The sequence below is a fragment of the Plectropomus leopardus genome, chromosome 20 (genome assembly GCF_026936395.1).
Source record: "Plectropomus leopardus strain MGB_pleo_1.0 chromosome 20, ASM2693639v1, whole genome shotgun sequence".
In the NCBI taxonomy this organism is placed as follows: Eukaryota; Metazoa; Chordata; class Actinopteri; order Perciformes; family Serranidae; genus Plectropomus; species Plectropomus leopardus.
In genome coordinates, this window is record NC_142195.1 from 13,394,827 (window position 1) to 13,408,697 (window position 13,871).

Consider the following 13,871-nt stretch of genomic DNA (forward strand, 5'->3'; position numbering starts at 1 on the left):
GTTGCCAATGACACTAATGATGGCTCCAAGTGCAGAAAGCGTGCAGAGAAACTGAAGCAGCTCAGCCATCGTTTATTTAATAAATTACACCTGTGCTGTTTCTACTGTGATAAAAGGCCCACTCCTTTGCTCTCTCAAGATCACAGTTAAACACAACCCTCAGTGAAACTCTTATATATTTGCAAACATTTTCTTTATTTATTCTGAGTTTGGTAGCTCTGCAATTTAAACCCCTACTTCTGCTGGCAAAGGTGCCTGAAATGATGAGCTTTAATGTTGCTTTTAGGAACTTAATTGTGGCTAATGAAAAGAAAAAAATAGCATGCTGATGTTAACCCTCCCCAAAGCTACAAATATATCCCCTTGAGGCTCCTTGAGTGACTGGGGGGAAAATGAATGACCCTCCATCCACCATAAATAACCATTTATTTGAAAGATTTATGTGAAATGGAGGTACTGGAGCCAATGCAAAAGGCAAACAGCATGAGAGTGAGTATTCAGCAAAACAAACAGCTAATTTCTCAAAAAAAATGCAAATTCCTCTTACAAATTGCAACACAAAAGCTGTGTGTGCACTTCAGCCAAATATGGGTGCATGATAGCCACCTGTCAATACAAACAACTTCATATTGTATGTTCCTCCTCTACGTCAAAAAAAAAGAAACATAGATCCCTCTCAGTGCTTACAAATTATTTGACATGCCTTTGCACCACCCCCTCGCCCACCTCATAAAGGATGAACAGTCCCATAGTCTTGTTAGTATTTGAGAGTATAAAGAGACAAAGAAGACAGGAAGGAAACTTCATTCAGTACACTGAGGTTTTTTATTGTGTTGACAAAGCACAGCAGCCCTGTAGGGTAAAGTCATCTCTCCATCCACAGCAGTTTAAACAAGATGCAGGACCTGGCTGCTGCAGGAGTTCACACATTCACACTGTCCCTTTCTGCTCTTCTACACACAGAGAGAAACAAGAAAGACAAAAAAACCTCTCTGCTACAAGCTAAAGTATCAAACAACCTGCAAACACCCATATACATCACTGCAATACACATTTTTATAAGTTTTTCCAAATATTATTTCCTTATACACATACTCATTTATTCATAATAATTTAAATATTCAGCAGACTAAATTATCTAGACGGTGGAAGTACAAGTCCCATAAGATGCACCACACATATACATAATATCACATTAAGATATGTCCATAGTACACTATTTACTGTTAAATAATAAGTACAGTATGCTTTGTTGTGTTTGCAGTCGTGGATCACTAAGATGCACAAGGGAAGTATTTTGGGTGGTTTTAAAACGGTTAAAATGACATCAGTTGAGGTACAGAGATGTTTTTTTTCATGGCTGGTGGGTTTTTGTTTGGGGTCAAAATACAACACGACACTGACGGCAGAGTTCAGTGGCAACACGAGTGACAAGATGAACTCGCAGGCTCTCAGACAGCGACGTGAGGGTGAAACAGGAGGAGCGTTTTGATAGTTTTATGCATAGACTGTGGCTGTTTCTGTGTTCTCACTCACCCCCGTGACCGCTGAGAGAAGGAAGAAAAGAAACAAAAAGGAAAGAAACAAATTAAATGGCAAATCTGGATGAAACATTTTACCTGTCATTATATCACAAGTGCATAATGTGATCAAAACGTACTTTAAAACACACTCCAACATTCTTAAACCTTTCCCATTATTCCCTCTGAATAAAAAGGACATATAAGGAACTATCAAACCATTTCATGGTGCGACCCAGGCCACAGATTCCCTTCCTCTTGGTTAAAAATCAACTGATTTTTGTCTGATTGGTGTCGTACAGCAAACATACATTCCATATATTGCACTTTCTATTTAAATCCCGCCTCGATAATATTACTTATTGACAATGTTTCTGTGAAGAGGAAAGGAGGAAAGAGGAAAAAGTGCCATGGGAGGCACCTATTTAAGCCAAAATCATTGGATAATCATGTTCTTTGTTGCATAGGTTCGTTGAAAGCAGCGTTTTTGAGAGATGGTTGTGACCCAGTTATGTGAACTATTCTCTACTGATTCAATTATACACTAAAGTTATAACACGTGTGAATTTAGTGACAGTGAGGCCTTCTGGAGTCTGCAACAGGCCCCTCAGATGATCGCTCCTTCAGGGGAGAAAGAGAAGGAGGAGGAAGAAAAGGAAGAGGAGGGAAAGAAAAGATGAAGAGCAGCAGCTCCTCTAAAGCAAACCTCCCTTGTGTGAGTTGGGTGAGTTATGGTGAAAACTGTGTCATTGATAATAGGTGGAAAACAATGAGGGTGAGATTTAAAGGAGAGGAGCTAAAAGGGAGGACGGAGGGGTTTCTTCTTCACCTTGTAGCCTGAAATGCTGTCATGAAAATAAACGTTTTCCTACATGACTTCACGGAGAGCAGAGTTTCAGTGACTTCTTCAGAAAAACAAAGCCATTTTTAAATAAAAGTATCTGGTTTACAGCTGCCTAAAATGTTGTAAAAACATGTATGTCACCATAGGCGGATTATGAGACAATGGGCCCCTGGGCAGAAATATGAAAAAGGCCCCACAACCAGGAGCAAGACACACAGACTTTGTGGTGGTTTTGTCTGAGTTTTTTTTTTGTTAGGCATCTTGTTTTTTGGTTTTGTGTCTTTTTGTAGTAAATTTGTGTGTGGTAATTCTATGTCTCTTGATGTTTTATGCTTATATAGTCATTTTGTGTCTCCTTGAGGTTGTTTTGTTGGTTTGTAGTCATTTTCTGTCTCTTTGAAGCTATTTATGTTTCTTTGTAGTAATTTTGTGTCTCTCTGAGGCTATTTTATGTCTCCTTGTGGTTGTTTAAAGTATTTTTGTAGTCCTTCTGTGTCTCTGTGAAGTTGTTTAATGTGTCTTTGCAGTCTTCAATTTTGTGTCTCTTTGGGGTCATTTTTGTCTCTCTGTAGTCAGTCTGTTTGAGGTCATTCCTCATTCGACGCTTCAGTTTGAGTCACATTGTACAGTTAAAGGCAACAGAGGCCTTTGACACTTTGGGCCCCTAGGCCTGTACCCAGTAGGCCCCCTCAGTAATCTATCCATGATGGTCACCAAAATAAGTCAACTGAAGAATTTGTTGTAAAAACACACTGATACTGTTCTGCTGCTTGGCATGATTTTATCTAGAAGTAGCTACCACTTTTTAAAACTCTGCTTTGAAGACATTTAACGAAAACACTTTTTTCTTCGAGCACAACCGGCAATGCAAGATGAGTGACACAAAAAAACTGAGGGGTGAAGAACTCAGAAAAAAAGAGGAAATATTTAATAAAGCAACTGTTAATAAGAGAAAAAAAATAAGTCAGTCAGTAGCCAGAATACCCGTCAGAAAGGCTGGAGTATAATGTAATACTCAGGCAAAGTGTCATGCTTACAGTAGTTTGCAAACGTCCCCCACCTTAGGTTTAATAGCAGATATTCTGTATGTATTTGCTTGTATATATGCGTGTGTGTGTGTGCGTTTATGTAAGCAGGTGTGCATGCACTTGTGCGCATACACTCAAAATTGTATCAGTGATTTTATATTGTATACATACAGTTGATCTAAATTCTGAAGGTTCAGCACGTTTGTAAGACAGTCATGCAAGTTTGTTTCAAGTATTCTGCAGCTCTGTGTGTGTGTGTGTGTGTGTGTGTGTGTGTGTGTGTGTGTGTGTGTGTGTTGTAAGGGGAAAGTACGAGCAGGAGAAAGGAGCCGGCTCAGGTTAGGTGTGGCAGAAAACGACAGGAAGGTGGCACTGTTGTCCGTGGCCTCTCATCCAGGGGTGGGACGTATAGACGGAGGTAGGGAGGAGTTCAGAGGTCTAGTGGGTTGGAGAAGGTGGGGGTCTCCGACTGCCAGGGACACAGACACACAGACACACAGACACACAGGAACAGACACAAAGAAGAGAGGACGGGAGCAGGTTGGATTAGTGTTCAATGTGTTTGCACTTTTCATTTCAGATTCGGGTTTATACTTACACTTTTGTTATTTCAGGGCCCCCATGTGTTAATCATGCACTTACACACAAGTACAGTATCTTCACTCACATAGATGGCTACTGACATCATGAGATAACACATGGAAGGAAACCCAAAAACACAACTAACATAACAGAGATAACAGGCTCAGTTAGCATGGCCACAATGCAGGTAATGTATGTTTGCAGTCAAGGCCAAATGCAGGCAATATTACCCTTTGTCCAGGCTCACTGTTTCACCTATAGTCTTTCTGCCAAGCTAACTAACCTCTGTCAGTAGTTGCACAGACAAATGGTATCATTCTTTTCATCCAATTCTCGGAGCAAAATAAAGTTAGTTCCCCAAATGAACAAACTATTTCTTAAAAAAACATAAAAGTCAACGCAAAGTCTGCCCATGATCCCTTTTCACAGGTTGCATCTGTCTGTAAGTAGCAAGCAGTGCAACCAAACAGTGATGTTCCACTTTCAGATTGTTTCATTTAAAGCACTGATACTCAACTTACAGCCCATGGCCAGATAGGGTGCAGAGTAACATCTTGTCTGTGACATAAAGTGCTAAGGGAGGAACCCCCAGATGCCCCCACACTCCACAGAGGTCTGAGCTAATTGCCCCAAATGTCCTCAAATCTAAGAAACATCCCTGCGTACACATGACCTCTGCAGTGCAGCAAGCATTGAAATGTTGAAAACAGACAATCAATGTGTTATATGTACTGATAATATTACTGATTTTGTTTACTAACTGACCAATGTCCCTCTGTCATTTTGCAAAAGTGGTCCCCTGGCAAAGCAAATTGAGTATCCCTGATTTAAAGGGACTGTCCACCCCCAAATCGAAAACACATTTTTTAGATATCGGCCTCACACCAAAACAATCTAGAGTGATAAATAACACTACATGTTAGGGGTAAAATATGTATTTTTATTTAGGGGGTGAAGTGTCCCTTTAAACATTTTAAAGAGGCAGAATCGTGCTATCTGCACACTCAGTAAGTTACAGTATGTGCTGAACTATGATACTGACAGATGCCGTGACTCTGAAAGACAACATCAGACACTCAGAGACAAAGTTCGACATGAGTGAGATGTCATGGCGTACACACATCACATACAACACTGACACAAAAACCACAATTACGTTTTTGACAGTTGAAATCCTGTATTAACTTGTCGTTGCTGTAATCTGAGAAAACCCTTCTTTCACAAGACACCGTAACGAAAACTGAGACCTCTTCAATAAATAAATTAGTATCAACTCCAAAATCACCTCAAACACTGATGCAAACACACACACACAGACCCTCTGAGCTGGGTGTGTGTTTGCTCATGCAGCACTCTGAGAAGAGAAAACAAAAGTGAGAAAAAAGAAAATGGCATGCAGTGAAAGGATGCCTCCTGAGAGAAAGAGAGAGAAGGAGAGTGATGGTGATGGTTATGATGATGGTGGTGGACAGTACCCAAACGTACCAGAAACGTTAGTCCTCATTGGTCAGTGATAGTGATTCTGTAGAAGGAACCATAGTCATGTGTGGGACAGAGGTGTGGTGAGGAAAACAGGGATGAAGAGGAGGAAGAAGAGAAGAGGAGTGCAAACAGTTACAGTGCAGGAAATGACCAATGTCACATGTGCTCAGCTCTCACTTAGGACAGAATACGGGATGGAAAATTTCACTATTGAGAATTTTGGGAGGATTAAGATACTCCTCCATGTCATTTTTGAGGCCAGTGAGAGCTTTGCTCAGCAACGTTAGTGTCTCCTACTTTAAAAGAGGCAAGCTGCTACTTTGACAACAAACACACCATTAAAAAAGGTTAGCTAGCTCAAGAAGACAGGTGAGCACGGGGCGGATACAGTAAGCAACAGAAAAGAAAACCCATCTAACACATTCCAATCACTAACTCACTTTAACCCTTTGAAAACTGGATTGACATTACTTTTCTTGTGAATCTTTTTCTGCGTTCAAGACACCTTTCAAGTATTTAAACTTTCGAACCCTGAATAAACTGGCTCACTTTCTTTTGAAAACGTAGGAAAAAAGGCACTGAACAACTTGGAAAGAAGTTTTCTGTTAGTTTTATTTTTTTACACCTAAGGAAAAATGTCTAAAAAAACCTTTATGATAATTGTATAATAATAATTCTATATATATATATTACAGAACTTTTATTATTTTTAAGAATTTTTTGTGGGTAATTTTCTTGTTTGCACTTTTTTGTTATCATTATTATTATTATTATTATTATTATTATTATTATTATTATTATTATTATTATTGTTGTTGTTATTATTATTATTATTATCTTTCTTTTTTGGGGCTAATTTTAAGGTTATTTATTTCCTAAGTTGCTCTTTTTTGGAAAAGTTCAAAACAATTTGCTTTGGTTTCAAAGGGTTAGCGCTCACATTTCTGAACTACTCAGATGAAGACAGAGGTGAAGTGGGTGTAAGCAATGAGCAGTGGAGGGTTAGATATCGTTAGTGATGGTTGACAGCGTGCTGAAAGTTGAAAGAGGTGGCAGAAAAGTACCAACGACTTTACCCAAACCAAGAGAAACGAGAAAAATAGTCCACTGTTGATAAGTTATATTACTGTCTATCCATCTATTTAGGGATCTCTATCGATCTATCCACCTAATCATCTACCCTCTATCACAACCAGAGCTCTCCACTTTCATTTACCTCCTTTATCCCCTCATCCGGGTGTCTTCACATCCCCCTTAGTAACAGAGAGTATCCACACTTCAGGTCGGTTCGCTTGTCATAATATTAAAAGCTATGGATTGGATCAAACTCTGTCCTCATAAAACCAATCGAAACAGGGTTGTTTGTTTGAAAGGCCTCATGTTTTCACTCACCTGGGCACACTTGGGGGTGCGCGGTTAGGCCGGGAGGGCACGGTGGGTGGTGGCCCACTGTAAGGGTCCGGAGAAGCCCCTGGGCGAGATGGGACAGGGGGTCCCCCAGAAGGAGGAGGCCCAGGGGGAGGCCCACGAGAGCCCGGACGGGCTGGAGGAGCCCTGCGGTTTGGAGTTGGACTGGTAGCTGGAGACCTGGTGGAAAAAGGAGGAGACACATTCTACTGCTTCAAAAAAACAGAATAACCTATCTGAGCGTGATAGCCTGCAAAGCTCATTTTTTACTTGATAGTTCAATAGTGACCCAGATAAAAATAAATAACTCCAAGGCTACACTGTAACACTTTGTCCTGTAAAATCGCAGCAAACTACTGGCAGCTGCAGTTACTAGCATCCTACTATTAGCTTACAGTGTCAATAGTGTAAATTTATTCAACATTATATCACCTTTAAATTTATTACAGCATTTTACAGTAGAATATGAGGTTTACGGAGTAATATATATATATATATATATATATATATATATATATATATATATATATATAGATATATATAAAATATTTTTGTGACCTTGACCTTTGACTACCAAATTCTAGCCATCTTCCTCTTGAGTTTAAGTGAACATTTGTGCCAAATTTAAAGAAATTCCCTTAAGGTGTCCTTGAGATATCCGGTGTGAAGGACAGGGTTACAGTGACCTTTGACCACCAAAATCTTAGTCCAACTGGATATTTGTGCCAAATTTGAAGAAATTCCCTAAGGGTGTCCCTGAGATATTACGTTCACATGAATGGGACAAATGATTGGATAGACAAAACAAACTCAAAGCCTGTACTGGAGGCATAAAAAGGGCAGCTCACAGCCTCTAATGCTCTTCCTCTGTCTATTCTCATTGTTGCTTACCTTCCTCCAGAACCGCCCCGCTGCACTTGCAGCCAGGAGTCATCCACAGGAGGTGGCATGGCGGTGCTTATGGTGGATGTGCTGATATCACCGATGATGCTGAGGGCCTCCCGCAGGGCGTGGTACATCCGCAGCATCTCATCACGGTGCATGGCTTGCTCCTGAGACTCCTCCATCAGCGTGTTCTGGTCGCCGCACGAGTACAGCTGGGCCAGCAGGTCTGCGTTAATGAACTCCTTAGTCTGGACCAAATGACATTTTGTGATTGAAGTTTAAGTTTATGTTCTTTTTACTGTGTTTGAAACATAAATAGTTTTGGGAGACTTTACAGCTCACATTGTTAATCATGAGGTGCATGATGGTCTTGGGCATCAAGTCACGAACAGTTTTGTTGACGATGGCCATGTAGGAGTCAACAAGGTTACGAATGGTTTCCACCTGGCGCTCCAACTGAGGGTCCATGCTGTGCATTATGTTATCAGAGCCATTTTCATCACCACCGTCACTCTGCAGAGCCAAATGATGGAAGACATAGAGTTTTAAACTTTAGTTAGGCTTCAGCAAGAAAGAGATAGAGAAGCTGTAGATACAGCGTAGTAGATAAAGGGTGACTGATAACTCTGAAGAAGATGGTAAACGCATTAGTCTTTCTGAATAGCTGTTTTAGGACGAAACCTTGACGCAAAATGATGGAATGCAGGATACAGACCAAAAAGAAACATACCTTTCCTTCCTTCTCCTGTAAGGTCAAACAGTGATGAGGAAAACAGACAAAGAAAGAGGACAGATACAGTATCACATGGGACACATGAAAACATTTAAATAGACTCCAAATAAACATCCCAACAACAGTCTGACACCTCATGCAAAAGACAAACAAATCAATAATTAGCTCTCATTTTAGTTTATGCAATCTGAACAAAATCAAGTCTAATAATGTGTTTTTGCATATGGTTTTACGTTGTGTATGGCTTGCAATCAATCCAGTCTTTAAAGCAGAAACAACAACTAACTATCTTGCTATAATATTTTCAATCCTCACTTTATGTATGTGTGCATAAAACAAATACTTTAACAAATGTTACCGTGACCCGTTCAGGATAAACTCCAGCTCTGAGGAAGGAGGCCTTCCAAGCATCAATGTCTTCCTGAGTCTCACAGGCCAGCTCCAGCTGACGGTAGTCCTTATACACATTCCTGTGGAAACACAATTCTATATGGCGTTCTTCACGTTTTTCTATATTATTTTTAATACCTTAAATTTGTCACTTGAACACAGTGGTGTAGAGGAGGGTATACGCAGGTATAGGGGTATACCTACTGCTTTTTCTGGCCATTTACAGTATGCCGACCTCGCAGCCAAAAATCCAGTGTAATATATATAGGAGGGTATACCCACTTCTTTCTCAGCAACCTACCCATCTAAATAGTACACCCATATTATCAACTACAACTACACCGCTGCTTGAACAGCTGTACATCTTTCTACCTTTGGCCAGAAGTAGCTATGTATATTTATTCAATTACTGAGGTACATTTTCACTACATTTCAGAGGCAAATATTATACTTTTCAATCCACTACATTAATTTTTTATAGTGACTTTTAAGTTTGAGATTTTACACACAAATTATACAATCCTGGTATAGATTATAGATATAGGGGGTAAGTATTTCTTCAAGTAAAGTCAATTTTGCATGTAAGTGACATGAATCATGAAATGTGCAAGTGAGCTACATATCAAAGGCCAACAATCAAAGTTTATTTTCATCTGTATTAAAGTTATGTGTGCTTGTATATAACTTTTTGATTGTGTCTGTTCAGTTGTCTCATTTGTCTAAACAAAATATTGAGATTTCAGAAAAAAAACCTTATCTTGTGATCAATTATGGGGGTCTGTTGTGTGTGTGTGTGTGTGTGTGTGTGTGTGTGTATGGATGTGTGTGCATGTATAATACAAACCTCTGTTCAGTGTTGAAGAGGGCAAAGATGTGCTTGCTGGACATGAAGCCTTTCTCCACATCGCGCAGCTTCAGGTTGTCCACCTGCAGCATGTACTTCTTCTCCTTCTCCTGCAGGAGGCGAAAGAGAAACACACTGGTTGTTCATGTGATGCAGAGAAAGAAAGAGACTGACTCCCTCTGCGGGTGAAGAATTTGGCTAATGAATAAAAACAGTCATAGAGATGTACAGTATTATGCACTGCAACATTGTAAATTAGACCAAAATAACAGAACCATCGCAAAAGTTGACAATGTAGTATAATCATTCTGGGCTGCTCAATTTTCTACTTAATATATATTTTTTATTATATTAAGAGAAACAAAGACAGAAACTTGATTAAAAGGGACAAAAAGAAAGCAGATGAAAGAGCTAGGGGAAATCAGGAGTCAACGTTCACATATTGAATTTAACAGCAGACAAAAAATGAGAAGAAAAAAAGCCAAAAGAGACGAATGGGAAAGTCGTACACAGCCCTCCAGTCTGTGGTTTTGATTACAGTTGTGCAGAGTGAAAAAAAAGACAAAAAAGGAGGAGGGGGGGGGCAGCAGCAACAAATGAGAAACACACACATCCAGAGAGAGGGAAAGAAACCGCGTTCTAGTGTAGAAATCTCTTGTACTTGTAAATCTGCACAGAGCATATGATATCCAGACATCCAACTATTTATGAATCAGGGAACCTCAAAGTTAGTCAGCTACAGTTTGACACATGCCAGCACTCTCGCTCCTTCACTATCTCTCCTACACATGCACACACACACATACGCACACGCACATGTTGTGGTTTAACTCCTCAAAGTCTGTTGTTACTAAATGGAATTTCCTTGCCGAGGGTGCATTTGTGTGTGTGTGTGTGTGTGTGTGTGTGTGTGTGTGTGTGTGTTTTACAATCAACAGTAAAATTAGTATTTTAAAAAGAGAGGGAGAAGCCAAAAATAGTGCAGAGTGAGTGAGTTTCTTTAAACATACACTGAATGTGCACACACACAAATACACACACGTTACTTTGCAAACAGCACCTTTAAACGTAGTCTCTAACTAACCTTAAAACCATCTGGATAGCTAACCACCGGCCTGCCCTGCCCAACCCTGTGTGTGTGTGTGTGTGTGTGTGTGTGTGTGTGTGTGTGTGTGTGTGTGTGTGTGCGCTCGCGCGTGTGTGCGCTCGCGCGTGTGAATGAAAGCAAGAGAGGGAGACGGGGGGTTGCGTGTGTGTGACTAAACTCCTTCATCAAAGGATTTATGACCTGTGCAGCCAAATGGTCATATCCCCTAAATGCATGTAAAAACTCACACACACACACACACACACACACACACACACACACAAACATTTGGCAGCGATGGTACACCCAGGTGCTCTACAAAAAAACTAAACAAGCAGTCGCCCCAGACTGCTGACATCATCATTTATAGGGCAAAGAGGTCCCCGTCCTTCGTCTCGAAGTTTGTTCAGTATTTCTCCATCTTCCTCCCTTTTCTCTCTCGCGCTTCATCTTTTTTTTCCCCCTCTTTCCCCTTGTTCCCTTGCTCTCTCTGGCTTTTCCTCTCCCTGGGAGTGAGCAACCTTGGACTGATTCATACATTTTCCTCTCCTCTGGCCAGTAAATCCAGTCAGGAGAGTTGGAAAGGCAGGAGGAAGAGGGGGAGGGGGACTGGTGTGTGCGTGATGAGGGGAAAGTACAGAGAAAGTCAGCTAAAGCAGAGACAGAATGGCAAAGTATCTGATAAAACAACGTAGATATAATAATATTAATGTTGGTTATTACTATAAAAATAGTTAGAAGAATCAGGTTTAATGCCTAAAAATCCGAGCTGTGAACCCGAGTCTATGACTTAAAGCCGAAGCAGACGTGAGTCACAATTTGATGACTTTTAACACGACTTGACAAAATCCAAAAAGATATACAACTCAGCTTGGACACCAGTGACGGTCTTGAGCCTTTTTACTTGAAAATACTTGACAGCTTCCCCCTAGTCTCAAAGATGAAAAAGTTTGTTTTTTAAAAAATTTGCCACAAATAAATCAATGTCCCTTCATTTCCGGAATCATTCACAAAAAGTTTACACTTAATTCTCCAGATCCACTTTGTCTGAACCAGTCCAACACCATCCAATCAAATTGCAGGAGAGAACCTTGAAAAACTAATGTTACGTTTCTGAAAAAAAAACATCAGATTTTTTTCGGTTTGTGTACAAAGACTATGCTGTGGTCAACAAAAAATTTATTGCAGTATGCAAAATGTTCGGGTCAAAAGATGAAGATACAGGAACTTCCAACTTCGTTTGACAATTGAAGGTGCACAAAGGCCAGTAAGACGAGGCTAATATAACCATAGCTGGTGATCTAATTCTTTACAACTGTTTGCTTCACAACTACGTACCTTTTTAAGACACTTATAACAAATAAATACACACTTCAAAAATAACTCACTACATTTGAAAATCCGACATATTATTCTGTTGTTAAATTGGCATTATATTTGCTGAAGAGAGCATTCTGACTTGCTAGGGACTCAAACCTCAAAAGTTAAGGATTTGAGATTTGACTTGGAAATTGTTAACCCATTCAGATCCCCTGTTGATTCCAATGGACAAATCTTTTCTGGGATGTCTAGACTTACAATTACTGTCATCTGATTTCACCTAAATGTAGAGACTTATTTGATGGGATGTCTATAAGCCAATCTCAGTGTTAAGAGATAATTTTAAATGGCCAATCTCAGTGTTAAGAGATAATTTTAAATGGACTGCAGAAGAGCCATGTCCCCTTTTTGACAAGCACGGCCAACTGTGAGAAAACAAGAAAGCGCAATGCATGTTTCAGTGTGTTAATTATGCTGCTAAAGTAAGTTAGTTGTGTTTAAACAGCTGTTAAAGTAAAAATGGTAATGTTTAATTTTTCTTGCTTATGATTTCTGAGTGCATTTGGAGTCAAAATCCACCACTACAATATTTTTTGTATGTGCGTTTGGAAAATAACAGGGTTCTGAACAGGTTAACTTTGGACTTGACTCAAGACTTTCTGATCTTGATTTTGGACTAGGCCCATTGCAAAACAATGGGCCTCATGCAAGAAAGGATATACAAACAAAAAGGTTTCTCTTATTTTTGCTCATATCCACAATTTGTTCTCATTTTGTTAGTACATTTTGATTTGGGAGATTCACCAATGTTTTCTTATTTTTGTTTTTCTCTTAGGTGAGAGAACAGTTTACGAGTGGTCCAGAGCATTCTTACCAAAGTAAGAGAAAACATTTAATTTCACAAAAATTACTTTGACATTGGGGGAACATTTAAAAAAATAAAAAAATAAAAAATGCATGAATAGCATCATGTAATGAAATTTAGATAATGATACTTGGTGCATTGATCCCAGTTACTGTAATTTCAGTTACTGTGTGTCTCACTGCTAACCAGAGCTGGAATGTAACTAAGTACATTTACTCAAGTGCTTGTATTTAAGTGCTTTTGCATAGCTTTTACGTTATTTTAATCTCATTCCCCTTTCCACCTCTACTCCACTACACTTCAGAGGGAAATATTGTGCTTTTCTCTTCACTATTATTAGATTAGATATTATTATTAGATAACTACTTTACAAATTAATTAAAAATTGCTAGAGAAGAAGAACTACAAATGTATACCCATGTACGAGTATTATTGCAACTGTCCCACTTCTGACAGATTATCACATTTTTTTTCCATCAATCAGCCCATCTTGTGTGTGTGTGTGTGTGTGTAGTTGTGTTAAGGGAAGTTGGGAGTTGAGTGCTTTCCCATATGCTCCCATAAAAGCCAGCCAGCAATAGTGGCCAAATGTACAGATTTCCAATGTTCTGCAGCACGCACGCAGCAGGGACACATGAGAAAACAAACTCCAACATGCAGATGCACACATGATATGCATTAGCTATATGAGATACATACGTATGAAGTCCACACACACACACTTTACTTGACCTTTATCCGCAGCAATTTTACTTGCATGAGACCCAAACTCTGTGAATCAACTTCCAAGAGACAGACAGGCAGAAAGACACAAACACTGCCAGTGAGGAATGGCTGTGTGATGGCCAAACCACTACTGGGCTGTCAGGGGACCTTCTGTTTGC

General features: G+C 39.7%; 1 protein-coding gene across 12 annotated transcripts in view; it reads right to left on the reverse strand.

The window, feature by feature from the left end:
* Positions 1-806: 806 nt before the first annotated feature.
* Positions 807-13,871, reverse strand: part of dnm1a (dynamin 1a) — a 62,860-nt gene continuing 49,795 nt past the window's right edge. For 4 of the 12 annotated variants that reach the window (XM_088070658.1, XM_088070651.1, XM_088070657.1 and 1 more), the window contains 7 exons: positions 9,716-9,825; positions 8,840-8,951; positions 8,479-8,493; positions 8,091-8,261; positions 7,755-7,996; positions 6,849-7,043; positions 807-3,861 (listed from right to left, as the gene is read on the reverse strand). In XM_088070658.1, coding sequence (XP_087926784.1) covers positions 3,831-3,861; positions 6,849-7,043; positions 7,755-7,996; positions 8,091-8,261; positions 8,479-8,493; positions 8,840-8,951; positions 9,716-9,825 — 876 coding nt within the window. In that variant the 3' untranslated portion in view covers positions 807-3,830. Of the gene's footprint in view, positions 3,862-5,459; positions 5,497-6,672; positions 6,710-6,848; positions 7,044-7,754; positions 7,997-8,090; positions 8,262-8,478; positions 8,494-8,839; positions 8,952-9,715; positions 9,826-13,871 lie in introns of all 12 variants that reach the window. The other 8 variants (XM_088070661.1, XM_088070660.1, XM_088070652.1 and 5 more) reach the window with 5 other exon arrangements.